At 57.8% G+C, this 26,834-nt stretch overlaps 1 protein-coding gene across 1 annotated transcript in view; it reads right to left on the minus strand.

Moving 5' to 3' along the window:
- Positions 1–1,076: 1,076 nt before the first annotated feature.
- Positions 1,077–26,834, minus strand: part of VAC14 (VAC14 component of PIKFYVE complex) — a 100,556-nt gene continuing 74,798 nt past the window's right edge. The window contains exons 15-19 of the mRNA XM_019654108.1: positions 11,573–11,747; positions 9,975–10,093; positions 8,612–8,691; positions 6,399–6,549; positions 1,077–1,683 (exon numbers count right to left, since the gene is read on the minus strand). Of these exons, the coding sequence (XP_019509653.1) occupies positions 1,521–1,683; positions 6,399–6,549; positions 8,612–8,691; positions 9,975–10,093; positions 11,573–11,747 (688 nt within the window). The 3' untranslated portion in view covers positions 1,077–1,520. The remainder of the gene's footprint in view (positions 1,684–6,398; positions 6,550–8,611; positions 8,692–9,974; positions 10,094–11,572; positions 11,748–26,834) is intronic.

Below are 26,834 nucleotides of genomic sequence, written 5' to 3' on the forward strand. Positions count from 1 at the left end.
GTGGGAACTGCCGGGAGGGCGCAGGCCCATTTGCCGCCAGGCACCACGGCTTTGAAATCCGAACCCGGCGCGGCCAGACTGGTCCGGCGAGCCGGGCGGCAGGCGAGGGCGCCACCGCGGGTCGGGGGCGGCGCTGGGGCGGAGCACGCCGGCTCCCTCGCGGGAGTGGGACCCGCCCCCGTGTAGGGGCTCACCACCGCCTTCCAGCCTCTGGTCTCCGGTCGGTCGGGGGCTTCCCGCGCTTTCAGCGGACGGGCGGAGGGCTGGGGTCCTCCGGGGGGCATCCCGCAGGTCACATACACCACGCACAGCAGGGGCACAGGGTGTCCCAGGGGCCACCCTCCCTAAGAGGTTTCATCCCAGGCAGTGACGAGTTCGGACCCTTCTCCAGAGTTCTTGGGTTCTTTTTCCAAGTGGGGTGACCAGGACTTGGGGGTGGAGGTATCCTGGTCCTCAGGCACTTTTGGACCAGCAGGGCAAAAATGGGCCGCGTCCCCAGTCCTTGATGCCTGGGTACACAGGTGTGGAAATGTACTGTGTGCGCGTGGGCCAGGGCGAGTGCAGCCTGACATCCTGGACTCCAGCAGGGAAACCCATACTCCTGGGGATGCTGGGGCTCTAGGGAAAAGCTCCTCCCCGACCCCTGGTGCTGTGAGAGCCACTTAGGAGTTCGTTAGGTCAATCCAAGGCTTCCCTAAGCTTAGGGTCAGGGGGTCCCAGGCCTACAGGTGCCGTGAGGTGAGGCTCACTCTCTCCTCCTTGCACAAGTCTGGGCCTTCCCTTTCATCCAGGGATCTGCAGTGTGCAATGACCATTCATTCAGAAACGGTCATCTGTCCAATGGGGACATGTCCCATTGTCCCCAGGGGAATCCTGGTGGAAAAGTCAGATTAGGTGCCTGGGAAGGGTTCAGGGTTCCAGGCAGGCCAGTGTGCAGTGACCAGCCTCTCCCAGCACAGCCAGCACTCTTTGGGGCCACTATGAGACCAGGTCTTCAGGACAGCTGGCAAGGTCCTGGGGCAGCCGCAGCACCAGGCAGCGGCAGGTGCCAGTGGGAAGGAACAGGCGGGCACAGGTTGAGGGTTTTCTGTCATTTCTTTATTGGGGTAGGGGGCGCATCATTCATATGGACCTCTGTGCTGGTCCCTATGTGCACACAGGTATGATGTATGCATACATCACACGAGGCCAGAACTCTGGTGGGCTGGGGAGGTAAAGCTCTTTTACAAGAGGGTATTAGAAAGAGACCGATTCCAGAGGATAGATGGTATCTGAGGCTGTGGCGGCACCCTGGTGGGAAGCCAGCTCTGTCTGAATGCTGGGGTGCAGCTGCAGCTGACAACACTGGGGGCCCGGGGGGCTGGGCTGTGAGAGGAGCTTGGGTGGACAGAGCTGCCTCCGTCCCCCCACCCTGCCCTGGGCTGGTGGCCAGGGCCAGCCCTGCCCTTGAGTTAGGTCCTCGGACTGTTGGGAAAGGCTCCATGAGACCACTCCTTGGACCCTTCTCCATGCCAGGCTTGTCAGAGAACAACCCTTCGGTCCAGGTGGTCCCCACGCCCACTCCGCTGGTGCCTCACTTCCAGATGCTTCTTCTGGACCTTCTCAAAGTGCTGCAGCAGTTCTGCGTAGTCGATGCTGGGGGAGTCTGCTTTCTGCGACTTGGGGGCTGCCTTCAGACTGTCTCTGGGGAGAGGGAGCAGAAAGGACCATCATCAGTGTTTCAGCACTTGTGGGGGTTGCTGGGGGGCGGGCAGCACCAGGCACAGGAGGGCAGGGCCACAGGCTGGGTGAACTCAACCTCAGGGAGCCTGTCTGCCTCAGGTTCGGCAACCCAGCAGCCCCAAAGGGTTGGGGAGCCCAATGAGCATCCCCTCCCCCACAGTTGGTGAGACCAGTCAACACTGCTACTTGGATATGGCCTTCAGCCTGTGGGCTGGCAACGGAGCCCTGAGCAGGCATTGCATTGAGAAGCATTTCCTGTTTACGAGTGGCTCCCTTTGGGGTGAAAGCCAGGGCTAGCAGCCAGCCAGGAAGCCAGCTGGGGTCTGGAACAGGATCCAGGGATAAGGGGGAGGAGGCAGCCTGGCCCTTTCTCTGGGGCCCGGGCTAGGGCCAGGGACAACAGGGATGGCTAGAGTCTCTACTGGACCTTCAACTTGGCCCGTCAACTGTGTTTGAGTGTTGGGGCTTACAGGCCTGCAGTCAGTCCCTGCCCCTGGGGAAGGAAAGCTAGTGTCACCACTGAGCATGCTGATGGCTCCTACAACTCCTAGTGCTACCAACCTCCCCAGCTGCTCTGTACAGCAGCACAGGTTGTGCACTGCACAGCTGCAATGTGCCTGATGCTCCCTATTGTTGTGCAATGTAGCAGTCCTGCTGCCCCCTTCAAGCCCCTAGGACTAGCTCTCCTTAGGCCCCTGTCCCATTCCTAACCATGTCCCCAGTGGAGAGTCACATTATAGACTCTGCTCCTCCCTCATGTAACCTCATTGGGCTGGGGGAGCAGATCTGTGAGGGCCGGCAAGTTCTCTTCCTCCAGCCCCCAAGGCCTGGTGGCCCTTGGAGCGCCTGGTAAGGGGTCTCATGAAGGCTGTGAGCTGTTTATCCTTGGTTCCTCTGAATTCTTGAACAGACCCCAATATGGGGGTGTGGGGGTGTCCAAGCAGCAGCTAAGTGCAGGAGCTAGACAGACCCGGTCTAATAGTAACACTATCACTTCTTAGCCATTTGACCTTGGACATGAAACTCAGTTTCCTCAACTGTAAAGCAGGGTGGCCACAGGCGCCACCCCATGGGGTGGTTGTGGGAATTCCTCCAGACTTTAGCCTGGTGGCCAGCCCCCACCTAGGTACCTGATGGACGGCCACTGTGGCTGCAACTCTGCACGCTAAGGTAAGGCCAGCCAGGGCCCAGCAGCTTGAGGCCTGCGGCAGGCACATCAGTTGCTCAGTTCATTTTGGGGGAAACACAATGGCGCTGCACCCAAATGGAACCCTCACCCCTGAGCTTGGCCCCTGGTAAGGTACAGGCAGCCAATGGTCAGAACCTGACAGGCATCGCTGGTCATCTGCCAGGCTGCTGGGGCAGGACCAGGGGCAGTGCGACTCCTTTCCATGGTTGGGATGCCATCTGGAGCCCGGGGGTGGCCCCCTGCAACCCTGCTCAGCCTGTTTCCTTCCTGCCTTCCTGCTGAAGACGCACCACCTGAAGACACCTTGGTTGGTGGCTGTGGCTGTTTTTTTCCTGGGCCTCAGGCCTTGCCTCCTGAGCTGGGGCTCAGGCGACATTAGTTCAACAAAGATCAAAAGGAGATGAGTGGGGCCTGCTCTAGGGGTGCAGCATTCTGGACTCTGGCTGCTGCTTTCAACTCCTCTGGGAACAGGGGTGGGGCCTCCTTGTCACAGTAACTGTGTGGTGCAGGTGCCCCTGACCCCAGAGAACAACCTGGGCTTCTGAGGAAGCTGAGGGACATCCTAGAACTTGGAACTCTAACTCTAGGGGGTGGCCAGGTGCTACCCTAACTCAGGCCTGAAAACATGAAGCCACATAGATATTTGAAGTATGTCATTTGATGCTGGGCATCCACGGGTGTGTATGCTGCTCCCTCAACACTCCGGGCAAGCCACAGCCAGGAGTGTTGTCCAGAGTAGGGACTGAGATGAAGGGTGTCCGTGGAGATGCCAGCAATGGATGGCAAACCTAAGGTGATGTGCAGATGTGGCCAAGGTGGGGGTGGGGAAGGCGCGGGCTGCACCTTGCACTCTGGGCCTGTATCATCGCAAGTCCTGTCCCCAGTGACAGTGTCTCTTTGGGCAGACCTTTCCTGGCCTGAGGTCTTGGGAGCAGGAAAGGGTGTGTCCTATGGGGCTGGGTGGGGGTCTCCTCTGAGCATGGAGCCCAGGGCTCCTCTCCTGCCTGTCATAGTGGACACGGCTACTGCTCAGGCCTTCACGTTCTCTCCATGTTTACAATAAACCTCAGACAGGGAGTGACTGGGGGACACCCAGCCAGCAGCACAGAGCTGGGATTCCAGAACTCAAAGCTGGCCCTCTCTCCTGCCACCCCACCCACACACCTGTTAACAGGCTAATGCGGGTGAGTGTCACCAGCTTTTCTTTCAGAGGGTCCCTCCTGCCTCACTGAGGAGATGGTCTTTGGGAAATGGCCCAGAAGCCTGAGCGGAGCCAGGGTCCCCTCGCCCTGCCGGCGCCTTGAGCACATAGAGGGAGGGTGAGGACCACAGACACTCCCCCAGCTGTTCCCGCCGGCAGGCCTGTCAGGCAACCTGACGCTGTCCTCCAGCTGCCTGTCCCTCTCAGGGCTGACACTGTCCTCGGCCCTCTCTCCAGGGTGTGAGCTGCCCCTCTGTGCCCAACCTTGCAATCTGACCCCTCCCCCAGCTGTTCTTGAGGCCCCTTCCTCGCCCACTGTTCCCTGCTTGCATCTATGACAGCTCTGCCTAGGTCCTTGCTAAGAAAGGCTGGGAACCTAGGGCCTTGAAGACTGGTCAGAGCCTCAAGCAACCATTTAGTCCAAACGCTCACTTACTGACACAGAAACCGAGAGCCCGGAGTGAGTGTGGGGGTTGCCTGATGTCACAGAGCAAATCCCTGGCAGAGCTCGGCACAGATCCTAATCCAGGCCTGTGAACCGTCCGCTGACCTGTAGGCTCCTCCGCCCAAAGGCCTCAGCCCCTTGTCCTGAGATGTCCCTGACTAACCATGGGATATTCTGAGGGAATTCTCATTTTCCTAGCTTCACTCTGCAGATTTGCTCTCCCCTGGCTTGGGGCATGCAGAGGGTCTGACTACTCTAAGAAAAGGAGATGTAACGGGCAGAACTTGGAGAGGGGACTTGCCCTTAGCAGAGTAGGGTCCGTGGCCCGGCCCAGAGGCCTCCCCTAGGAAGGCAGGCTGGTTCCCAGGGGGGAAAACAGGGGTCACAGGGAAGCAGTCCTTCCTGCCTCCTTCTCCCCTCCAGCTGCACTTCCTAAGTGCCTGCCAGGGCGACCCTAACACCCATCAGGTGTTGGAAAGGCCAGTGAAGAGGCGAGGCCAGCGAAGCATAGTGTAGCTTCAGGGCCTCTCTCTCCAGATGCAAACCCAACTCCATGGCTACCCCCTGCTCCCCTGGGGATTGCCTGCTGATCCCATGAGCAGCTGGGACAGTGCCTAGCACTGCCACCCTGAAGAGATGCTGTTTGGGGAAAGGGCCAGGGTGGGCAGGAGCTGGGCCTTGGCTCAGGAACCACACTTGCTAAGGGCTCAAGCCCCTCCAGCTGGCCTGGGGCAGACAACCAGTCAGGTGCCCACACCCAGGTTCTGGAGAGGCCAGGCTGGGTGGGAGGGGTGGTGGGAGCCTGGGCCCAGTGGTTAGAGGGCACAGGGATTCAGATTGGACCAGGGACCCTGAATGCCAGACAGGCCCATCTCAAGGATGTCTGCATGCATCCCAAGGGCAAAGGCCCAAGGCCCTTCGAGGGAGTGAGGCGCCAGGCCCGCCGAGCGGCTCGAACAGCCTGGGAGGGAATTCTAGACACACAGGGCATCTGATGCAAGCTGGGTGCGCTCCATTCAGCGTAAATCTTCTCAGTGGCTCTGCTTGTTTCCATGGCGACCTGACAAGTGAAATTTTCCATCTCGGATGCCAAATGCCTGTGGATGAGGCAAAGCCTCCAAGGGTTACCAAATATAGACACAGCCCAACAGGCTGTGGGGGCCGGGCCAGTAGTGGATTCGGGTGGGAGCCTGGACCTCCCCCAGAGCCTGCAGCCCTCCTGCCAGAGCTGCCATGCTGGGTCTCTCAGTGGAGGTGTCTAGGACCTGTTCTTCTCGTGGGCAGGACCCAAGCGGTGGAGCCACGGGCACACCCCTACCTCCCACCCACCCAGGAGGGACTGGGAAGGTCCCAGCAATGCTGGGGTCTTCTGGGGCCTGGGTCTGAGCCTCTCCCGCAGACGGAGGGGAGGGCTGTCTGAGGCCCGACACTAGGTCCTATCTAGCTTTCTAGGGGACGCAGCCTCTGAGCTGGGGCACAAATTCCTCCCCCTCCCGGAGTTTCTCTCTAGGGGCCTCCGACTGAGTGACTGTGGCGCGCCCGCTGATTTTTTAGATTAACTCAACCCTGGTTGCTTAGAGAAGGTATCGCTACCACTTACCACCTACTCCCAGAATTCCCCAGCCTGGAGTTCTGACATGGAATTGAGAGGCCCAAGGGCCAAGTGGCTGTGGGGTGGACAGGGTCCGCAGCGACAGAGGGGTATGGTGCCGAGGTAAGGGAGGGCCCCTAGCTCCTGTAGGCACTCCCTCCTCACAGGCCCCTACGGTGCTGACCTTGCTTGGTGGCAGAGCCCTCACCCCCACGGAGGCAGAGGGCAGCAGTCCCCTACCACCACTCACTCGGTTTGCAGCAGCTCGGGGTTGGGCACGCACTGGAGCCGGTGGGAGAGCAGCTGGAAGGCGCTGCTCTGGGGCAGCAGCATGAGCAGGCCATAGAGGGCCTTGATCAGGTACGGGTTGTTCTTCACATCCAGCAGCTGCAGGCGCAGATCTATGGGAGGGCAGAGGTCAGGAGTCAAGGGCCTGGCACAGCCCTACACAACACCTTAGGATGGCCAGGAGAGGGCTAGCCGAGTGGCCATGGCTTTGAGCAAGGGCGGGGGGGGGGTGCCTCAACAGCCAGACACACCTGCCCCTCCTCCAGCAGCACTTAGCTGTCCCCATGATCTCATTGTCCTTTCTTCCCACCTACCCACCTGCCCATCTGTCTGATCTTCCTAACAGTCACCTCAGCCTGGCAACAGCCAACCTGCTGCTGGGCCTGGTCCCCTGCCCCCACTCACTGCTTCCCTGGTAACGAGGGGGCTTGGGGCCTGCAGTGTACCAGATTCCCGGGTCTGCTCCACACGTGCCAGCACAAGAGAGTTATAAATAGGGTGAGCTGGAGAGAAAGACTGGATTAGGACAGCTTTGAGGGAGGGCAGGATAGAAAAACGCTTTTGTGTGTGGCTTAAACGCAAACCAAGCCCAGGAGTGTCTGGTAGGGGCTTTGGGGACTCTACCTCAGATACCAGCCCTGCCACCACCCCCGCCTGATGGGAGGACACGCACCCCTGGTCCTGCCTAGCACCCGTCCCCACTAAACAGGCTCAGGCTTCTCTCCTCTGAGCCCCTCTAGGGGAGTCACTGGCTTCTACCTTCTTGTGTCCCTAGGCCCACTGCAGGGTACCCACCTGGAGGTTGGAATACCCACTTCTGGAGAGGCCATGTCACCCAGCAGCAGCTGTGCAGGGGCTGGCTTAATACTGGGAGAAGGAGCCACCAGGCCTTGGGGCCAGGGTGAGCCAGGAAGCAGGGGGCTTCCCGCAGCCCCTCCCCTTGCCCTGGATGGCAGGAGCCACCGGTGTGGACCTGAGCAGTCATCCCCAGGCCTAGCAGCTCCAGCACAAACGTGGACCTATTTTGGGTCCAGTCTCTCTGGGCCCTCTCTGGGAAGGCTGGGACTTTGGGGCCATGCCAGCTATCAGTGGGGTCTAGGCAACCTGCGGTTGGAATGGGTGCAGGGCAGGGCCAGGGAGCATCTGCTGGGTCACCCCAACAAAGCCCTTGGCCTGTGAGATGCTTGTGGCTTTTCCAGGGTCAGGCTGGACCTGACCTCAGGGGAGTGTGTGCCTGGATGCCCTCGGGGAAGTGAGATGTCAGGTCAGGGGCACCACTTGGAGCAGGCTTTGGTGCGCTCCGCTGGGAAACGGGTCTCCCTCCATTCGTGTCTCCCGGGCACCTATCAGCGTGGTGCCTGGCTGTTTGGAGAAGCTGCCTACTCTTTGGGTGGGAGCAAGGAGAGGGGCCTAAGCATCTGCCTATGGGCTCCCAGGTGAAGGACAACGGGCTCAGCCTGGATGGGTCAGAGGTGCTGCCAGAGGATAGGAGGCCTGCGTGGCCGGCTTGGCAAGAAGGTAGCCGTCGGCAGGGCTGCCGCCCGGCTTGCGTCCCCACCGCCCCGTAAGCACACGAGCTTCATTCAGAATCGCCTGTTCTGGGCGAAGGCGTTGTATGTGTTGAGGCGCCAAGAGCTGTGCTCGCCCAGCCAGCTGCCACTTTTGCACATTTAGCCTGGGTGTTACAATCAGGCAGCTCCCGCCCATTAGCTCCCAGCCAGTGCCAACTCTGCTTTGCAGAGAGATGAGTGCATGGCTCCTGGGCACACAGAAACACCAGCAGGTGGGCCCAGGCCCCCCGCACCCCATTTCTAAGAGCCAGGGCAGAGGGCGCCATGCTTTGGGGGTGGGGGGGCTGGGCGGTCCACCTGTCCCGACAGCACTGCTCTAATTCTCCCTGGCAGGGAAGGTATTCACCTTCAGCTGGGTTTTGCTGTCAGCGCTGGTGTGTCCATGAGACCCACCTTGAGGCACACAGGCGGAGCCATTTATGATGCCATGTGTCCCAGCCCAGCTCCATCTGGTCTCCTCAGCTGACTGTCATCCTCAGTCTTACATTCCTGACATTCTAGAGCATCCCTGGGGTGACTGTGTGTCCCTCCCTCCCTCTTCCTCCCTCCCTCCTGAGTGTGGCTTCACCCCTGCCTCCCTCCAGGCCAGAGGCAGGGCCCTTACATGTGAAGATGGGGCACTCGATCAGCTGCACCAGCTTGTCCACCTCCGTGAGAAAATCCACAGTGACCTCCAGGTCCCCGCTGGGTAGGCAGTCAAGGAAAGTCTGCCCACTGGGCCATGACAGCCTGTCTTGTCTTTGTGAGGGGCCTTAGCTGGGGGTGGGGGCAACTGAAGAGCTTGACCCGGCAGCTCAGAGCAACTCGCCTCCCACCAGGCCCAGCTTCCAAGGCCCAGAGCCTGCTTCTGCCTAAGCAGGATTCAGCATACGAAGGACATGAGTCTATTCTCATTGCCTTTGTGTCCCTCTAAATGAAAAGTGGCACAGCTGTCCCCCTTGCAGGACTACACGGTTCTGTGCTGGCAGCTCTCTCCTGTGTGTCTTCTGGGCTCTGAAAGGCTCTTATCACAACCCTGCAGCACATGGGGAGGGCTGGGCAGGAAAGGCCCCTGCTCCTGCCTGGGTGGACGCCCGTTAGCAAGGCCCAGGTCAGGGCTGTGGCAAGCATGTGGCCTGTGGTCCCTGGGTTGCACCAGTGGCCAAGAAGAGCCAATCTAAGTTGTGGAAGGAGAGCAGGCACCTTGAGGGAGCCAGTCAAGGCCACAGCTCACCCTGAGCGGAGACATCTCAAGGTCTCTCTTTCCTTAGCCTCCAGCTCCTGGCCTATCATGGAAAGAGGCCGATCAGGCATCCTAAGGGGCTCTCCAATCCAGGATCACATGCCAGACATTCACAAACTAGGCTGGTTTGCTTTCTAGTATTGTAAACAAAATCTGATCATGGATGCCTTTTGCTGAGGCAGGTTCTGAGGCATGCTGGGGTGGGGTCTTCCCTCTTCCTGAGGCCTCCTGTCCAGCCCGCTTCTCCCCGCTGTGTCATCTGCTGAACCTGCTGGGCTCTGGCTCTGTGGCCCCCGAAGGTCTCTGGGTTACTCACCAGCAACACTGTTGCTACTCAGCCCAAGCCCACAGGCCTCCCCTACAACCTGCCTGCTGCAGTCCAGCAGCCTTCCTCGCTCTCAGGCCTTGTCTCCCGCCCCACCCCCGGCACATGGCCCAGCTGGATCCCCAGTGAGCAAAGTGCACCCCTGCCTGTTCCCCCAAGCACCTGCACCTAGACAGTCTGCTCAGCCTCTATTCCCAACTCACGCGATCTCTCCAGGGCCAGCTCCCCTCAGTGAGGTCCCAGATGACCCTGCTTGCTGTCCACAGCAAATACACCTCTCCCCCTGCCCATATGGGTTCTGACATCACAAGGCCTGGGGGCGAGAGTAGGGGAGTCAGCCCACTTAGGCGGGAAGGGAATACCTGGCCCCTGCCTGTCCTTCAGCGGCTGGACCGGAAAAACAGTGAGAATGAAGGATACAACTTCTGGATGAGGTCGTAGGCATGCCGATAGTTCTGGGTGAGGAAGCAGAGGGACACCGTGGTGACGGGGTTGTGGCACCAGGAGCGGTAGAGGCAGCAGAACAGGTTCTGGCTCTCCTAAGGGGGAGAGGTGTGAGCAGTTAACAGCGACCCCGCACCTCCACACCTGCTCCTTCTCCACCCGCGGTCCATGTGGGGCCTGAGAGGGAGGGGCCACTGTCCGAGACCCAGGGTCCTTCTGGAGCACCAGGAGCCAGCTCAGCACCCTGAGCTGTTTGGCAGCCCAGTTGGGAACAAGCTGTCACAAAGGAAACGCTGACAGCTCTTCCTTAGACCCTGTCATTACTCTCAGTCCCACAGAACCACGTGATGGTGGCTGCAGGGCCTGGTGCGGAGTGAGCCTGTTCCTTGTGCTGGCCTTTCTTTCTGCCCTCAGCAAATAATAGGAACTGTCCTCTCCAGGACCCTGTGGGGCTGGGAGGGGGTGCGACGGGAGGTACAGAGTGCGGGGAAAGAAAACGTTTCCTCAGGGCCCAGGCTGTCCCTGCAGCGCCTCCTCTCATCCTCAGATGCCATGTCTTCTCCTTCCTCTGCGGCCCACCATGCACTCGGAAGCAGCCCAGAGGCTGAGCCCACATGCAGGGAGCCCCTGCCCTGAGGAAAATTCTTAAAGCCTCTGCGAATGTCTGAAAGGAACCGCAGGAAGCAGGCAGGGGTGTGGTCTGGATCACTCCAGCCGCTTGGCCCCAGATGCCCTCAGGCCAGGCTTGGATGTCCTGGAGACTCTGGGAGGGGGCAGAGGCTGGGTCTGAGCCAGGAAGGGGGTATGGGGTGGTGGCCACAGCCCAGATTTGGGAACGAAACCCCTGGAGCAGCTGGCATATCCAGGATGGTGGCCACCCCTGGAGACTCTCTGCAGCTCAGCTCCGGCCCTGGGCTGACCATGTCCCCCAGAGCAGGATGGCAGGATGGTGAGTGCCTCCCTGCTCTCTGACAGACCTGGTGGGTCCTCACCCAAAGCCTGGGACAGGCAGGGTTGTGACACCCTGGCTTCCAACAAGGCGCCTGTGAGACAGATGTGTCTAATTGTGGGAGAGAGGGGGCAGGGCCAAGGAAGAGAGCAGTAACTCCTGATATCCAGCAGGGTGACAACCCAGAGGCCTGACCCTGACAGGGTGGCATTGCCAAGAGGGCATGGCCCCATTGGGTCCCGCCACAAGTGCCCAGAACGAAGCCCACTTTGTGTGGGAGGGGGCAGTGCCAGAGTGGGAGTGGGGTGTCGTGAGTGGAAAAGGCACAGCCTTTGATGGGTCAGGGAGGGCACGTGGAGCCCACGGAGGGCACAGGGCCTTCTGTGGACCTAGGCCTCTGCAGCACTGGCTTCATGGAAACCAGCTGTGACTCAGGCCCGTGGTTGGTGCTTACATGTAGCCAACACAGGGGCATCTGTCTTTTACACTGGACCAGGAAGATCTCCAATTTCATCCTGTCTCCTCCCTGAGAACCCCTGGGGGCTGAGGGGTGGGCTGGCACAAGCTGGGAGCCCACGTGCGCACAGGATTAAACTCGGGGCAGGGGCCCGTGGACCACAAGTACCAGAGTCTTCAGGTCCTTGAGCTGGTTTCGTAGCTGGAAGAGCTCTGTGGAGGTGAGCAGGATGGTGTTGAGGGTGTGGACCATGGTCGAGGCGAACTTGAGGTCTTCCTCTCGGAGCAGGATGTCTGCCATTGAGTGAAAGATGTTCTCTGCATTTAGCAGGAGGCACAGCTGCCTGGAAAGTAGGCATAGCAGAAGTTATGGAAACCTCTGGGCCCACCTTAGGACCCTCTCTCCCTGGTCTTTCAGCATTCTGAGGAAACCGGCTTTTCCTGGGGCTGGTGTGGGGCCCTGGTTCTAAGGCCTGTGGGAGGACATCGGGGCACTGCTCACAGTGGGCCTGGCTCCAGGCCTCCCCAAGCCACTTGCCTTGACCCAGCAACTCCACAGCCCCTTCGACTGTATTTATACCCGTACTCTGCCCCAGGCCAGGAGGTAGAGTTCTGAGAAACAGCTAGGCCTCTGGCTGCCGATACCGTCAAAGGAGCTACCTTCCTGATTTCCCATATACCATGGCACTGCCTGTCCCCATCCCGGCTTCACTTTTCTAGATAGACTTTATCTTCATCTGACAAATTCTACACACGCTGGTCATGAGAGCCTCCTAGGTCAGGGCCTTGTTGGCGCTGTTCACGGCTGCACCCCCAGCCCAGCCTGGAGCAGTGCCGGCAGGCAGTCGGGGCTCAGGAGGTACTTTTGTGAGATGAACCAACCCTGAGTTTTATCTTTGCTGTGCAGATGATGATGATCTGGTGCAGAGAGGGAGGCACAGACTTGACCAAGGTCTGGGGTTAGTTAGGGCCACTTCTTTCCAGTCTCTCCTCTAGAGAGAGTCTTGGGGGAATAAGTCTTGGGCTTGGTGGAAAGGGGGTCCCCATTTTATAAAGGAAAACAGCGAACCCAGAGAATGAAGAAAAGCAGTTTTTCCAGGGTTCCTGGACCAAGGTGACGTCAACAGGAACAGAGAACAGGTGGGTCTCAAGGACAGGCTTGGAGGGAGCCTGTCGACCTCCTGCGTTTGCCCCTGTGCCCACGGAGGCCTGACCTTGAAGGGATGAGTGGGCCCCCCTATTGGAGGTCTGGGTTGCCCAAGGCTCCGGCCAACTGAAGCAGCAGCAGGGAGGGGCTGCACCAGAGTGGGCAAGTGGTGGGTGAGGAGGGTGGGGTGGTCCCCGAGCTCCTGGCTGTGGGGCTGGGGCCAGCACGGTGCTCCCTCTTTGGCGCCCGTTTGTCTGCCTGCCTCCTAGTCTCTGCTCCAGGGAGGCACTGCAGGCCAGACCTGGGACTGGTGGGGACAAGGGTCTGAGGCCTTAAGGTCTCGTGTGCTGAACATGAACCGCATTTGGATGCAACACGCCAGAAACATGTCCATCCCAGGTCATTGAACTCGCAGTCAACTCAGCATTATCAGGGACGGGTTTCCTGCTTCCCTCTGAATCCCAGCCATGCCTTGGGGCTGGCCTGGAGAAGATTCTTCCCCACCCCAGGCCCGGAAAAATCCCAGAACATTTGGTAACAGCGAGGCCAAACCACGAAGTGCAAACAGTGGGCAGGCCGGCTCCAGCCTAGGCCCAGCTGGAACCAGCAGACGCGGGCAAGAAACCACCAGGGAAATCGAAACAAGGCTGCTGAGGGGATGGGGTGTGTGGGGACAGAGAACAGGCTACCAGGACTCTGCCATCGCCTGAGGGGCTCCCCTGCTCTCCTGGTGTGAGTGGGATGTAGGGAGGAGGGTGGTGGGCAGAGGCCCCAGAGCCTGGTGCTCCCAACCAGCTGTGACCCAACAATGTCTTCACCTTCTAGTTGGGGGTAATACCTATCTGTACAATGGTGGCTACTCAGAGGGCTGTTGCTAAGACTCGGGACGACTTGCATATATGGCAAATGGGACCCTTGGTTGGGCACCCGACGGTACCACAGACAGAGATGACAGCCAGCTCACAGGAGGAAGCCTTGCCCTTAGGTGGAGTGCAGAGAGACTTCCTGTCCCCTCCTGGTCCTCCCATCCCTCGATGAGCCCCGTCTCCAGGGCTGTAGGACAGAAATGTTCCAGAAGGGCAGGCCAGGGAGGAAGGGGAGCGCTCTGACAAATGGTCACACATGCCCGTCGCCTGCAGCTGCTGCCGTCTCCATGACAGAGGCCAACTGCTGAGGCAGCTGCCAGGCAGCACTCTCCAGGGACCACAGGCCAGTGGGGACCTGCAGCAGCCGGAGGCAGGGGTGGCTTTCACGTGAGGAGGACTGGGGAGGGTGTGGAGGGACGGGCAAAGGAGGTGGCAGTGAGGAGAGGAGGGCGCCAAGGCCTCCTGGTGTCCCTAAGAACCAGGGAAGGTCAGGGATGGCAGAGTTTTCTGGACATGCTCTCTTGGCTACCAGTGACATCGCTCTCCTCACCGACTGCTCCTCTTCCCCTGGTGCTGGGAGAGCTCTTCTGCTCGCTCGCTAGAGTGTTTCTTGGTGGTCACATCTGGTCCCATGAACATTTTCAAAGCTGTCTCTAAATCAGTGACTCCCACATGTGCCTCTGGAGCCCCCACTGAGCTCTGGATGGGACAGCCCTGCATAGCTGCACAAGCATTTCAAACTTGGCAGGGCTACTGCACAACTCTTGGTTTCCTCCTCGAAGTGGGTCCCCAGCTTTCCCCATCTCAGGAAATGGTGTCACTGCCCACCCAGCCGCTCCAGCCCAAACGAGGAAGCCTTCCTTGATCCCCGGAGCCCCTGAGTCAGGTATACGTCAGGGCCCATCCTGCCTCTTCCGGGCCCACCCTAGGGCAAGCACCTGCCATCTCTTGCCTGGTCAACTCCAGGCCGGCTCCTAATTGGTCTCCCTGCCTCTTCTCTGACCCCCAGAATTCACCTTCTACTTACCAACTGGGGCACTCCTTAAAAAGTTCTAATCAGAGCATGGCACTCCCCAGTGGCTTCCTACTGGATCTAAATAAAACCCAGCTCCTCCCCGCGGCTCCAGGATCTCACACTCTGATCAAGTTCCTCTCCAGTCTGAGCTTCTATGATTCCTCCTTTACTCATGGTGCGCTGGCCTCTTGGACGTCTGTTCCTGGCCTGGAAAGCTCTGCTTAGGGACTGGCATGTGGTGGGCTCCTTCCAGCCATCGGGGCCTCAGCTCCAACCCTAAGTCCTCGGTGAAGCCTCTGTCCGATGCACACCCCTCTTTCTAAGGAAATCTTTCTTTCTGAGCAGTTCTCACCACCTGAATCACCTGCTTAATGGACTCATTTACTGGGTCCTCGCTTGTCCCTCCCACCAGAAGGTGAGCTGCAAAGGGCAAGGCCTGGTCTGTGACCCTGTGTGTCCCTCTTACCAAGAGGTCCTGGCACTCGGTAGCTGCTCAGGAAGTCCTGTTGAGTGTTACTGTGTGGCGGAACATGCGCATACCTATCAAGTCTCACGGACGGCCCCAGGCCATCCTTATGCCCCGCTAAGCATATTCCCTCTGTGCACTACACCTTGGTCTGAGGAGCGCGCGGCCGTGAGGTCACATCTTCATCCTTATCACTTAGGGCCTGGCTGCCCTGCCCAGGGAGACCCAGGGGACTTCTCGCCACGTCTTCAAATAACCCTGGACAGGGGGTACTGTCGCCTCCATGCAGAGGCCCCACCACCTGTCACTGCCGACCAGGGGAGCAGAGCTGACTTCCAGAACCTGAGCCCCTCCTTACTGCTCTGCCTCCTGGGTGCCTGTCATAAGCGGGCACTGGGGCCGTCCCTACCCGGTGGGGTTGGCAGATGGCTGCCAAGCAGGGCTGCTGCATCATCACTTCTCTGTTGAGCCCCGGCCTGGCTTGAGCTCCCTGCCTGGCTCTCAAGCATAGCGTCCATAATGGAATACAGCTTGCAAGCATTAAGCATTTGCCCATCTTTTTAATACCCATATTAAAGTGCTATTCATCATGAGACAATGGCTTGGAAATGCTTGGGGACAAAGCAGAGAGGCGGGACAGTAGGGACTCTGGATGGGGTCTGGCAGGGCACATCGACCTTAGGGCTGGAGTTGGGCAGGGGTCCACATGTGTGTCCCCCTCAACTCTCACCCTCAGGCTACAGCCCCTGTGGATGGGGCTCTGCCTTCATCCCCTCAGGTCTCCTGCTGCTTGCCTGGACAGCTGCTCCCCTACTTCCGGGTCTGGGTTCATACCAGGGAGGGACCAGTTCTCTTTGGTCCCTCTGTCACATGCCAGGAGCTCTCAGGGGAGGAGCCTGTCTTCAGTTTCCTCTGAAGCTCACAGGACCCAAGAGAAGGCCTGCCACTTTCCCTAATAGGTTGAGGGGCTGCTGCCTTCTTTGGGGCGGGCGGACTCAAAAGGCCAAGGTGTATGGCATGACCAGGGAAGCCTCTGCAGCAGTGCCCTCCGGGAAGGGGCCACGCCACACCTGCCACGCCAGTGTGAGCTTCATGTCACTGCCCTTTCAAACAGTAACACTGGCCAAGCATCCACTGTGCCCCAGACTCCAGTCCCAAAAGGCCACCAGCCTGTGCTGTCCCATGGCAGAAGGCGCTCCCACCTGGCACCCACCCACAGCCCCTGCTTTAGGTGACACGTGTCAGAGTGGGTGGGAGGAGGAAAGCGTCAACTGGCTCTAGACTGGCCAGTCACGCCCTGCGGCCCTGTGGCCTAGACTGGGCAGGAGAAGTCCTGCCCATGAGGGAACAGCTGCTGCCCATCTCCTGGGAGAAAGGCATGGGCAGAGGCTGGTTCCTGCTGGGCCAACAGGGAGTCTGGTGCTCTCCTTCACCTTGTCCTGGGTGTGAGAAAGGGGCCCCACACACTGCTTCTCCTCCAGGGCCCTAGACAGGGCACCCACTTGGGCAAGACCAAGCCCTGGTTTGGAGGACAAGACCTGCCCAGTGGCTTTGAGCCCCAAGCCAGGCTATGTGCAGACAGTGCTGCTGGACACTGCTCTCCAGGGGCGCAAGGTGAGAGCTGTTTCTGCCACCAGATGCTTCTCCCCACCTGGTCAACCTGTGCTGTCACAGGGGCTCATTCTGGGGACCCAGGCAGGGCATGAAGGACAGGCTTCAGCACTGTGGACATCCATTTTGGGAGTAGGTAGTGGAAGGGGGAGTTTGAGCAGTTCCTTTCAGGACAAATGCAATGCAGGGGGGAAGGGCATAGATTGGCAGGAGAAGGGTGTGTGTGTAGCAGGGGGTGGGGGTGGGGGTGGCAGATGGTGGGGACAGCGGGGAGCCCCAGTTGGAGGAGTCAGGCCCAGCTGCAAAGGCAAGGGTGCCCCATCAAGGTGTGGGCTCCAGGGCCCGAGCATGGGTTCCCTTCTTGGGAATCAGGATTCTGTCATGTGGCTTTAACTCCACTTCCCTGTGCCCTCAGAAAACAGAACCAGTAAAGTCACCTTAGCCAGAAAGAGTCCCACCCCCACCGTCAGGCGCCCCTTCCCAGGTCCCTGGGCCATTTGCAAGATGCGTGTGCTGGCCTTTTGGGGCTTTCCTCTGCTCCATCACCAAGTAAGGGCATGCCCACGCTCTGGCCTGTTCTGACACTGAGCCCACAGCGAGTGCTGGCTGGGCAAGTGAGGTGCTGTCCTCCCCTCTTCTACCCCCTCCTCCTTGGGCCTGGTCTTTTCAAGAGACAAAAGACAGCAGCAGATGATACTCTGCCCCACAGCAGGGATGCCTGGGGTTAGTGCTCAGCTCAGAGAGCCCAGGAATGTGCCCCATCTGGGCAGCCCTCTGAGCTCCCCTGGTGAGTCAGCCCAAGGCTACTGGACAGGGATGTGGAAAGGGCACCTGATGACTACAGAGAAGTTTAAGAGGACATGAAAGCTGGCATGATCATTTCCTCTCAGGCTTGTTCCCTTCTCGACTGTCCCAAGCAATAAGCTGACCACACCGACAGGTGGCTACCAGCACAGGGCACGAAACAGCTGGCCTGGTAGGGAGAGATTCTAGATGAGCGGAAAGAGATTCAATGTTGATAGATGGGCATACAGTCTGGGGGCGCCCACCTCCCGCCCCCTGTTTCCCCCAGTTGCTATTAATACAGTTATGCTTCAACTCTTGCCCTCCTCTCAGCGCTGTCCTGTGATGAACAGAGAATTCAGAATCAGCCTCAGCTGCCAAGTTCCAAGGTAGGCGGGGGTGCCCCATCTCTTTAATGCTCCCATCTCTCCTGTGATCAAGGGGATGAGTCCTTCCTGGGCCAGTCCAGACCCCCAGGAATCATGCCTTGTTAGTGCCACCTGAGAGGCAGGCATGTGGATGATTTCATTTGGTGCCTCCTGTTGGGCTGGGTCCAACGAATGGCTTCCCCTCACAGGAAGGTCTGCCGCCTCTCTAAACGGCCCTAGACAATTACAGAAGCTCCCCACTCCCAAGATGCCTCTCCTCCTACACACCTCAGTATCAGGACACTTAGCACCCCCCAGCTCCACCCAGGTAGGTCCAGCTCTCCACCCGGCCTGCGAGCTCAGCCCTCTGGTGGGTGGTATGGACTGTGGGGAAGGATGAGGTGGGCGGTCCGCTGTGTTCTCCAGCTGGCTGCTGCCAGCTTTGCGGCGGCGAACGTTGCTAAGCAGGGGCTGTGAAGGATGACCGGGAAGGCAGTCCTGGTTCAAGCCTCTTCTCAGAGGCTGCCCCTGGACGCTCAGGGTGGGGACAGTGGACTCCATGGTTCTGCAAGCTGGCCTCATGGCTTGGCCGCCCAGCAGGGGTGCAACGAGCTGCAGGCATTCTCGAGGGCAGGACCACATCATTTCTGTGGCCCATCCTGGGGTGCTCCTGCTCAGTCCGCCCCTTCTCCCTCCAGCCTGGCCTCCTTCCTTCATCGATCGCTACCTGCGGCTGCTTATGTCCTGACCAGGCCAATATTGTGCATGGAGGGACAGGCCCTCACTGCCTCTCCTTTGGCGACTGGCTGGTGTCCACGTCCTCAGTGGCCCAAGGCCAATGGGACACTGGCTTTCCTGGGAGATGCCTGCAGTCTCGCAGCTATAACTCTGACGTGCGGCCTAATGTCAAGTATAGAAAGTACAGGGGCCCAGAGCCATTCCCATGGGAAAAGGACCCTGCTAGCCTTGTCCCTGCCTGACAGCTGGGATCCTTTAGGATTTAAAGAGAAAGCAGCTTTCGGGTCAGTGCAGCATTAGGATGCGGGAGGAAGGAGTGGCCTCTCAGATGAAGTTCAGAAAGGTCCTGAGTTTCACTGCATTCTCCCCCTGCCCTCCCCTCGCTCCTCTGCCCTTCCAGCTCTCTGCTTCCCAAGTATGAAAACTGTAAATCTGTTTTATTTATTTCAATCAATCCTTGGCAGTGTGCCCCTTAGGGCAGAGGCAGCCATGGTAACCCTGCCAACTCATGCCTTAAAAATTCATCGTGTTTAATGCAGTTGATGTGTCTGATACACTTAAAAGTTTCCTGAGGGTGGGGTGATGGGGATGGGAGGAGGAGGCACGAAGGCTTGTTTTTCTGGGTCTTGCTGGGAGCTGGTGGAAAGGCGATGGAGGGAGGGGCATAGCATGATGGCGACCAGGTGGAGGAAGAGGAAGAAAGGGGTCTTTTGTCCACTTAGCTCTCTGTCCCTCTGTTCAAGAGAGCCATGGCCAGTTTCTGGGCAGCCACAGACACCTGAGCTGGGCTCATCCGGAGACCTCCAGGAAAGGCCTCACTTGGGTGGGAGCGGCCAAGAAAGCCACAGGGTCTCGTGGAGGACGCTGAGGCTGAGGTGCTCTGTGCCAAGCGGGCCCCTCTCTCCAGGATTGGGGCTTGCTCTAGGGACCAAGGGACAGTGGGGCAGAGCCAGGAGAGGTGACCCGCTTCTTTTACCTTCCACAGTGGTCAAGTGGCCCTTTCTGCCACTTGAGGGCCTCTGCCTATGCCCCAGGACAGAAGCCATCTTTTGTGCATGGCCCAGCTAACCTACTTGGCCTCAGTTTCCATGTGCTCAACCTGGCCAAGCCCATCCTCCACTGTCCATTCACAGGCACCTCTCCAGCCTTTGCTCAAGCTGTTCCCGTCCTGACCCCGTTGCTAGTTCCCCATGATCTGTGTACCCCAGCTCTGCATGGCCCTCTACCCTCCTGAGCTCCATCTCCTGACATTCATGTGCCGTGTTTCTCCTTCTTGACCGAGGCTCCCCAAGGCAGGATGTGGTGGAAACCCCATTGGGCCTGGTCCAGGGATGGACCCCTGTGGGAGACAGGCAGATGGATGCCTGTGGAACAGAAAATTAACTGCCAGGAGAGACAAGGTGGCCTGGATCACTTTAGTTGTGGAATTCACTTCACATGTGGAACTGCACACTCAGGGGCCTCGGGAGCCAGGTGGCTTTTGAACCATACAACAGGGTTTCTGTGAAGTATATGATTCTGGTTGAAGCACTTGCAGAATTTGCAAGGAGGGGCCTCAGCAGGTGTCTGACTTACAGATGAGGTCCAGGTGTGTGTCCCAGAAAAGAGGCTGTGCCTTCTAGCCCCTATGGAGATATCCCAGAATACAGCTGGATACAGGTCAGATGGCAGGGGCACGGCCCTGCAGGCTCTGGGGACACCAGGGGACAAGCAGGGAAGACCCTGGGGACTTGGCTGAGGTGTGTTAGGCACTTGAGGAAAAGGCAGTGTTGGGAGGACCAGGCCAGGGTGAGAAGACAGCAGGGGAGGCGGTATGAGCAAGGCACAGGGGGCCATCTCCCCAGGTCTCAAATCCTTAGTAGGGAAGCCCATGGCTTCTGAATGTGTCATCTTTTGAATACTCAGAGCAAATAAAGACAAAGGGATCAGTCACTAAAGGAAATCCTATTGTCTTCATGACAGTCAACTCCAAGAAATGCAACTATGCGCCAGGCCCTTGTCGGGGCTCCTGCCTTCTGCTGTCACAGAGAGTTCCTTCAAGCCGGAATCACCACTTCCTTCCCAATAATGGCCACACATAACCGATGTCTGTGAGCGCTTTCCCTACTTTAGGCACATCACATACCTTAAATCCTTTTAACATGGGACAGGTCCCCTTTTAACAGAGAATGAGAGGGAAGCAGATGAGAGCCTTGCCAAGGTCCCTCTCTGGTCGGCCCGGCCCGAACACACAAGCTCTCAGCTGCCGCCTCACTGTACAGCCGGCTCACAGGCTACAGGGCCCAGCTGGCTCAGGGGCTTGGATGTGCTTTTTCTGGAAGGCAGGTGATTTCGGGGCACCCTGGCTACATCTATTACTGGGTCTTCTGATGGACTGGAGTCCAAGTTTCTCCAGAATACTCCTGTGGCTCCGGGGCAGGTTATCTGCAAACCGTCCTCTCCCTGGGGCTACCTCTGTGGCTTGTAGGCACTGACTACCCCTGGCCGGGACAATGATGACCTGTGCCCACACTTAGCTCTGCCCTGCTGGGTGATGGTTTCACTAAGGAGTCGGGCGGGTGGCAGTATCTGGGAACAGAACCCACAGCTCTACAGCCACAACCCAAACCCAGACCCAGGGGCTGAGGGGTGGGGCATCTTATGGGGGTGACTCCAACCTCAGGTTCCCAAAAGCCTCTGCTAGGAGCCGCAGCTCCTGAGTTTGGGCCCTGGGGCGGGGGTGGATTTCAATCCCACTGCTGGTGCTGTGAATCCAGGCTGACATGCCAGGGACACAGCTTGCCTAAGCCCGCATGCCTGGGAGTCCCCTGGGCTGACTGTTAGAGATAGCCGCGGATGGAACCTTTCTCCCCCTTGAAGCCCTCTGTGCTCCCGCCTTTCCAAGTGGGATTTCCTCCCAAGGATGTACTCAGTCTTCTTGCTGTGGTGGCCCTGCTTGTGAAGAAGCCGCACACTGCCCTAATGCCAACATGCAAACAGCATGGCAAACTGTTTTCTGGCCCCAGATGCACCTGGCCCAGCCACACCCCTGCCCACTTCCAGCCAGGCTCATGGAGGCCTTCAGAGATCATGTGCTCATGATAGAAGATAGGGATAGAAGAAGAAACCGAAGCCAAGGACAGGTCCAAGGCCACAGAGCAGGGCCATAGAGGAGTCGAGTCCCTGACCCAGAGTTCATGTTCCATCTGGCCAGACAGTCCCACACTGTGTGTCACTTGCAGAAGGACACATATGTCTCCTCCCTGGCCCAGCCCCCTTTTCCACCTCACTGAGAGCTCCAATTCCCTGCAACTCAAATGCCCAGGGCAGAGACACCCCTTCACGCCATGGCATGTGACCTCAGGAGGGTCCTGTCTGGGGACAGGTAAGGACGAGGCACCCCCACATCTCTGCCACTTCCCCCTTCAAACTACAGAGGTGACCGAAGAAGTAAGGCAGGCAAGTAACAGAAGTGCCAGAAGCCAGAGAAGCCCGGCCCAGGCTGACGCATGGTACCCGGGAACGGCGCTTTCCCAACAGTCTTCCTGTTACTGAGCTGCTCTGTTCACATTTCCCTTTACATCATCCCATTATCCCAACTAGTCCTTTGTTCCAGGCCAACGGATCGCTCCCCATGGCTGCTTGTATGACCACAAACATTCACAGATGGTGAGCATGTCCTTCCACCTCCGTCAGTGCTGACCCAGATGCCGAGGCCTCACAGGTCCCTCACTCCTGCCCCGCTAACCTTAAAGCCACGTGAGACTTGGGCGCAGCAGCCTGGTTTACGTGGTCACTACATTAAGGCCAGAAAGCCTCCCTCCTCAAGTTCCTCCCTCCCAGGGGCTGTCCTCCTGGTTGTGGATTTGGGTGATCAAAGCAATCCACTTCTCTATCTTACAGTGCCGTGGTGACCTTCCCCTAAGGGGCTTACTGTGCTCCGAAGGGTTCCAACCAGGGGTTGCCATTTTGCTTTCTGGTAGCAGTCTCAGTGCTCTGCCCGTGGGCTCCATAAGCATGGCTTTGGCTCTACAAATCTCAGTGGGAAGCCACCACCCCTTGTCCCAACAGTGTCCTCGCCCACCCAAAAGGTCACACAATCACCCTCCAGAACCAGTAGGGCCATCCAAGCCAGGAATAACCCTTCCCCAAGAGGCCCCCGAACCTGGCTGTACATTGGAGTCACTTGTAGACTGTTTGGGACACTAGGACCAAGCTCAGGCCCACTCTGGGAAGTTGGAGATTTATAGTCTTCACAGGCTCCACAGTCAGGAATGAGAACCGCTGCCCTCAAACTGCTACTGCTACCAGCCTGTCCAGGGCACTCTCCATGTGGAAATGGGAGATTTACCAAATGTCCCAAGGGATGCCCAGCCAGAGCCTGGGCTTGGCCTCGGAGCTCTGGGCATTGAGGCCCTAGTTGCTTCCCTCTCATGACCACAGGCCATATACACTCACTTCTCCAGAGCCTAGGTCCTGGCTTTCCCAGTTTCTGCCTGGCTTTTCACTATTTCTCTGCTGGCCTCCACTTTAGGGGAGCCAAGCTTGCTGTGCACAGCCCTGACTTGCACTGTTCAGTGGAGGGAAAAGGAGATCAATACTCAGGACAGATCTGTGCCTGTCCAGGACTCCTTTACTGCCACATATCGGGGCTTGTCTCCCCAGCCTCGTATGCCCTGGGAGAGAAAGCCAGGCTGCTAGCCGCTGCTTTTGGCTTATGCCACTCCTGCAGTTCTGGCTCCAGTTTTGGCTTCCACAGAAAGAGAATCGTCTCGGATTAGGGAGCTAGAAAATCTGTGCTTTTCTGGCCTTTACATCTTTAGTCTGGGGGGGGTCTTATGAAATCTTGCGAACTGAGATTGTTTTCTGTAGCTCTTTACAAGTGCCCACTTAAAGGGCATTGAGATAAAGGGCAGAAAACAGAATGGGAAGTGAAACACTAATACCCACTGCTGGTAACAAAGAATAAATATCAGAGCAGCCTCACTGCTGAGTCTCTTAGAAAATGGTAGGAAGATCAGAGTGAACGGGCTGGGAGGGTGGAGGGGCCACAGCAGAAGTGATGGGACAAAGACAACATGGAGGGGACTCCTTCAGTTCTTCACAGCCAAATGGAAAGGGTTTCTCCTATTCGTACCCTTCTCTACCCCTTGCCAGGAGGTTGGAAAATTCCTCTTGTGATCATTTTCAGGGCATTTAAAGGGTGCATGAAATGGGTTTTTCACCCAAATGTTCCTTTCTGGCTCAGGGATCTTCATCGGGTTAAATGCACGAAAATGAGAAAGGGCCCCAGAAGTGAGGCATCCGTGGAAGTCCCTCTGGTGAAGGTGTCCTGTAGGTGTCTGAGGGGTCCCAGGTCCCCTTTACAGAGCAGCCCCTTTGCCCCCAGCAGAGCTGTGCCAGGAGTGAGGCCTGCTGGGAGACAGCCATCCTGACCTCCTCCCAGCATCACATGACCATTGCCCACTGAGCAGACGCCAGGCCACCACTCAGAGAAACGGGTGATGGATGTGGCGGCCTTGATCAAGGGACCGTGACCCTGAGCCACTCTGTGCTGGCCTGAGGATCAGACAGTAGTGTCCAAATGTGTTCAGGATCCCCAAGGAGGTGCATCCTGCCGAAGGACGTGTGAGGCAGTGAAAACAAGGCTTCTGAGTCTAGAAGCCTCTGCTGGAAAACCACAATCACAACCCAAAACAAATGGAGCTGTGTATTTATAAATGCGAAGACCAAGTTTTGGAAGGAAATACATAAAACTGAAAACAGAGGTTACTTCTGGGGGAGGAAGTGGTGATTCAGGGTCTTTTACATTTTACGCTATATTCTTCTGCTTTATTTCAGTTTTTATCTTATATGGTTTAAGTTTTGTCAAAACAATAAGTAAGGCATTTTCTATTTTTTTTTAAAATTTATAATTCTCTACATTTTGGGATGATCTTGGACTCATGGAGATCCCAGAGCAGAGCAGGGGAGCAGGGCTGGGGGCAGGTGGCAGCTCCCCAGAGGATGGCAGGCCTTCCTCTCTGGGGTGGGGGCTGCTGCAGATCTGCAATTTAACAATGGAAACTTGCATTTTACAAATGAGAGGATCAACAGCAGGGAAATGGTATTTTTAGCTACTCTGGCTCTGTGCTTCAAAGGCGTAGGTTTCATCTAAAACCCGGCAAACCTCCTACAAAGTGGGCCTGTTTGCAAGGAGTGATTAGCATAATACGAGCAGGAGGAGAGGCCTGGCTCCACTCTGAGGCAGGAGTGCCTACTCTAGAGGACGCTTTCTCCTGAAATAGAATCGGGGAGGAGAAGAAGAAAGTCTTATCAATGGAGAGGAAGTCCCTGTCTTCAATCAGAGCCTGAAAGCTCTGACTGAACCGACAGCCTGGGTATTATGGGTGCTCTGGGGTCACACAGGGTGGGATCTGAGAGGCTACATACAAGCACTGCTATGCACGGGCAGGCCACCTTTCCTGGCTGCTATTTAAATCACTTTGCCTCCTGCAACCACCTTCTCCCAATGTTCAGTACAGGGGGTCTTGGGGCTGCCCTTCCGATGCCCTTTCTGAGCGGAGGGACCGAGCCAAGTCAAGGCTGAGAAGAGTGATGAGCTCAGGAGGCAGCAGGTGGGGACAATCGCAGCAGCGGGAGGACTCAGACGATGACATCTCAGGGAGGCGTCCTCCTCAGAGGCTGAGTCAGGGCCCCGGGCCCTTGAGAGGCGGCACAACTGTGGGGGAGGGGGTGCTGAGGCTCGGTGCCACCCTCCATCCTCGCCATCCCCCTGGGCACTCACGCCTGTCCGGGTCTATCCAGCCTGCCTTCCTTTCCGGCCTCTCCTCTCCAGGCCCAGCACCCCCACTCTCCCATGCCATTGTCTCGGCCTGTGGGTGTATCTTTGATCCCTGTGTTTTCTCCCCTAGAAACCCCCTAGCTGGCTCAGGAAGAACGAACATGTGAAGAGTAGCTTGAACTTTTTTCCAAACACCACAAAAATGAAATGAAAGCTGCGACCTTCCAAGAGCTATAATTACAGATACTCATCTTGAGAGCTGAGCTGGAGGCTGATCTCACTGGGCAGCTGCTCTGTCACACCAGGCCCTGAGCGCCATCCTGGGGGAAGTGTGACCTTGGGCTGCAGGGATGGGACTGGGGGCAGAAAGTGGTGGTGTGGTTGCTATTTCAGGCATGACTGGTAGGAGCTGGAGCAGAGGGGCTGAAGGGGGTGGACAAACGACGCAGCAGCCTCTTCTCTATGCCCCCTTCTGTCGGGATCCCTACGGCACCAAGATCACAAGTCTTCCTGTGGAAGGTCAGGGGACTGGGAAATCCTCACAGATAGGGTGCACAGCTGAAGACCTGAGAAACTAATTACTGTGCTACTGGGGGGCCAGGAGAAGCAGGAGGAATTGGACTGGGGTGGCCGTTCAGCCTTTAAGTGCAGGAAGGAAGTGAAGTAACTCCAGGACTGGCCAACTGTTAGGGCCAGGGGCTATGAACAGGGGTGGGTGGTGGTGGTGGTGGTGGGGGCGGTTCTCCTTCAGGAAAGGGGTTCAGATCAATCAGGAGGGAGGGGCTCAGCTCATAGGAGGAAGGAAAAAGCTGACCTCCCTGCAGAAATGAAATGAACAGATAAGACTGAATTTATAGACACCTGGAATGAACTGGCTGAAGGCAACGTCCCGCGAAGAGCCAAACAAGTCAGGACAGGTATGTCTGAGGGTCGAGGTTTTAAACTTAATTGAGATTATCTGCTCAAACTGCTAGTCCCAGCAGCACTGAACCTTCTAGAATGATGAAGCAGCCAGACCTCTTGTCCAGCAGGCTTCCTAAGCTACTCCTTAGCTAACCTTTGGTATTTTATGAGGTGAATGGCGGGTGAGTGAGCAGAAGCACACAGCTATCATTGCAAATGAGTGACAGCCCCACGCCACACCCTGTGAGCCATGGGTCCCACCTCCCTTCTTTCCAATGGAAGCTCTGAGCTCTGGGGCCCACCACCTCAGGCATGGCCTCGCACAGATCCACAGTTCTCCCCTGGCTGGGGCAAATCGGGGCTCAGTGCCATCCTGAAGGTGCCAAGGTGGTCAGCGGTTTTCCCTCCTAGGAACTTGTGCATACCCATAGCAGGTAGAAAAAGTTCTTGAACCTGCTCAGGCCCTTCAGCGGCTCGCTGGGTTCCTCTGGGCTGGTCCCAGCCACACTCCCAGTTCGCTGGGGTGCTCGACACTGGCCTCTGAGCACACTGCTCACTACATCAGAAACACCTTGTTCTCGCCATCCCCACCCCACAGCTAGTTCCTATTTATCTTTCATGGCTCTTCATAGACAGCATCTCTTTCCAGAAGCTTTCCCGGACTCCTTCAATGAGGCTGGCAGTCCCCCATCCCATCTGCTGCCCGGGGCATCATCACGCTGGCTGCATCGCTGCCTTTGTGCTTCTCCCCAGAAGGGCAGGGGCTGGCTC

The sequence above is a fragment of the Hipposideros armiger genome, unplaced genomic scaffold, assembly GCF_001890085.2.
Source record: "Hipposideros armiger isolate ML-2016 unplaced genomic scaffold, ASM189008v1 scaffold_9, whole genome shotgun sequence".
In the NCBI taxonomy this organism is placed as follows: Eukaryota; Metazoa; Chordata; class Mammalia; order Chiroptera; family Hipposideridae; genus Hipposideros; species Hipposideros armiger.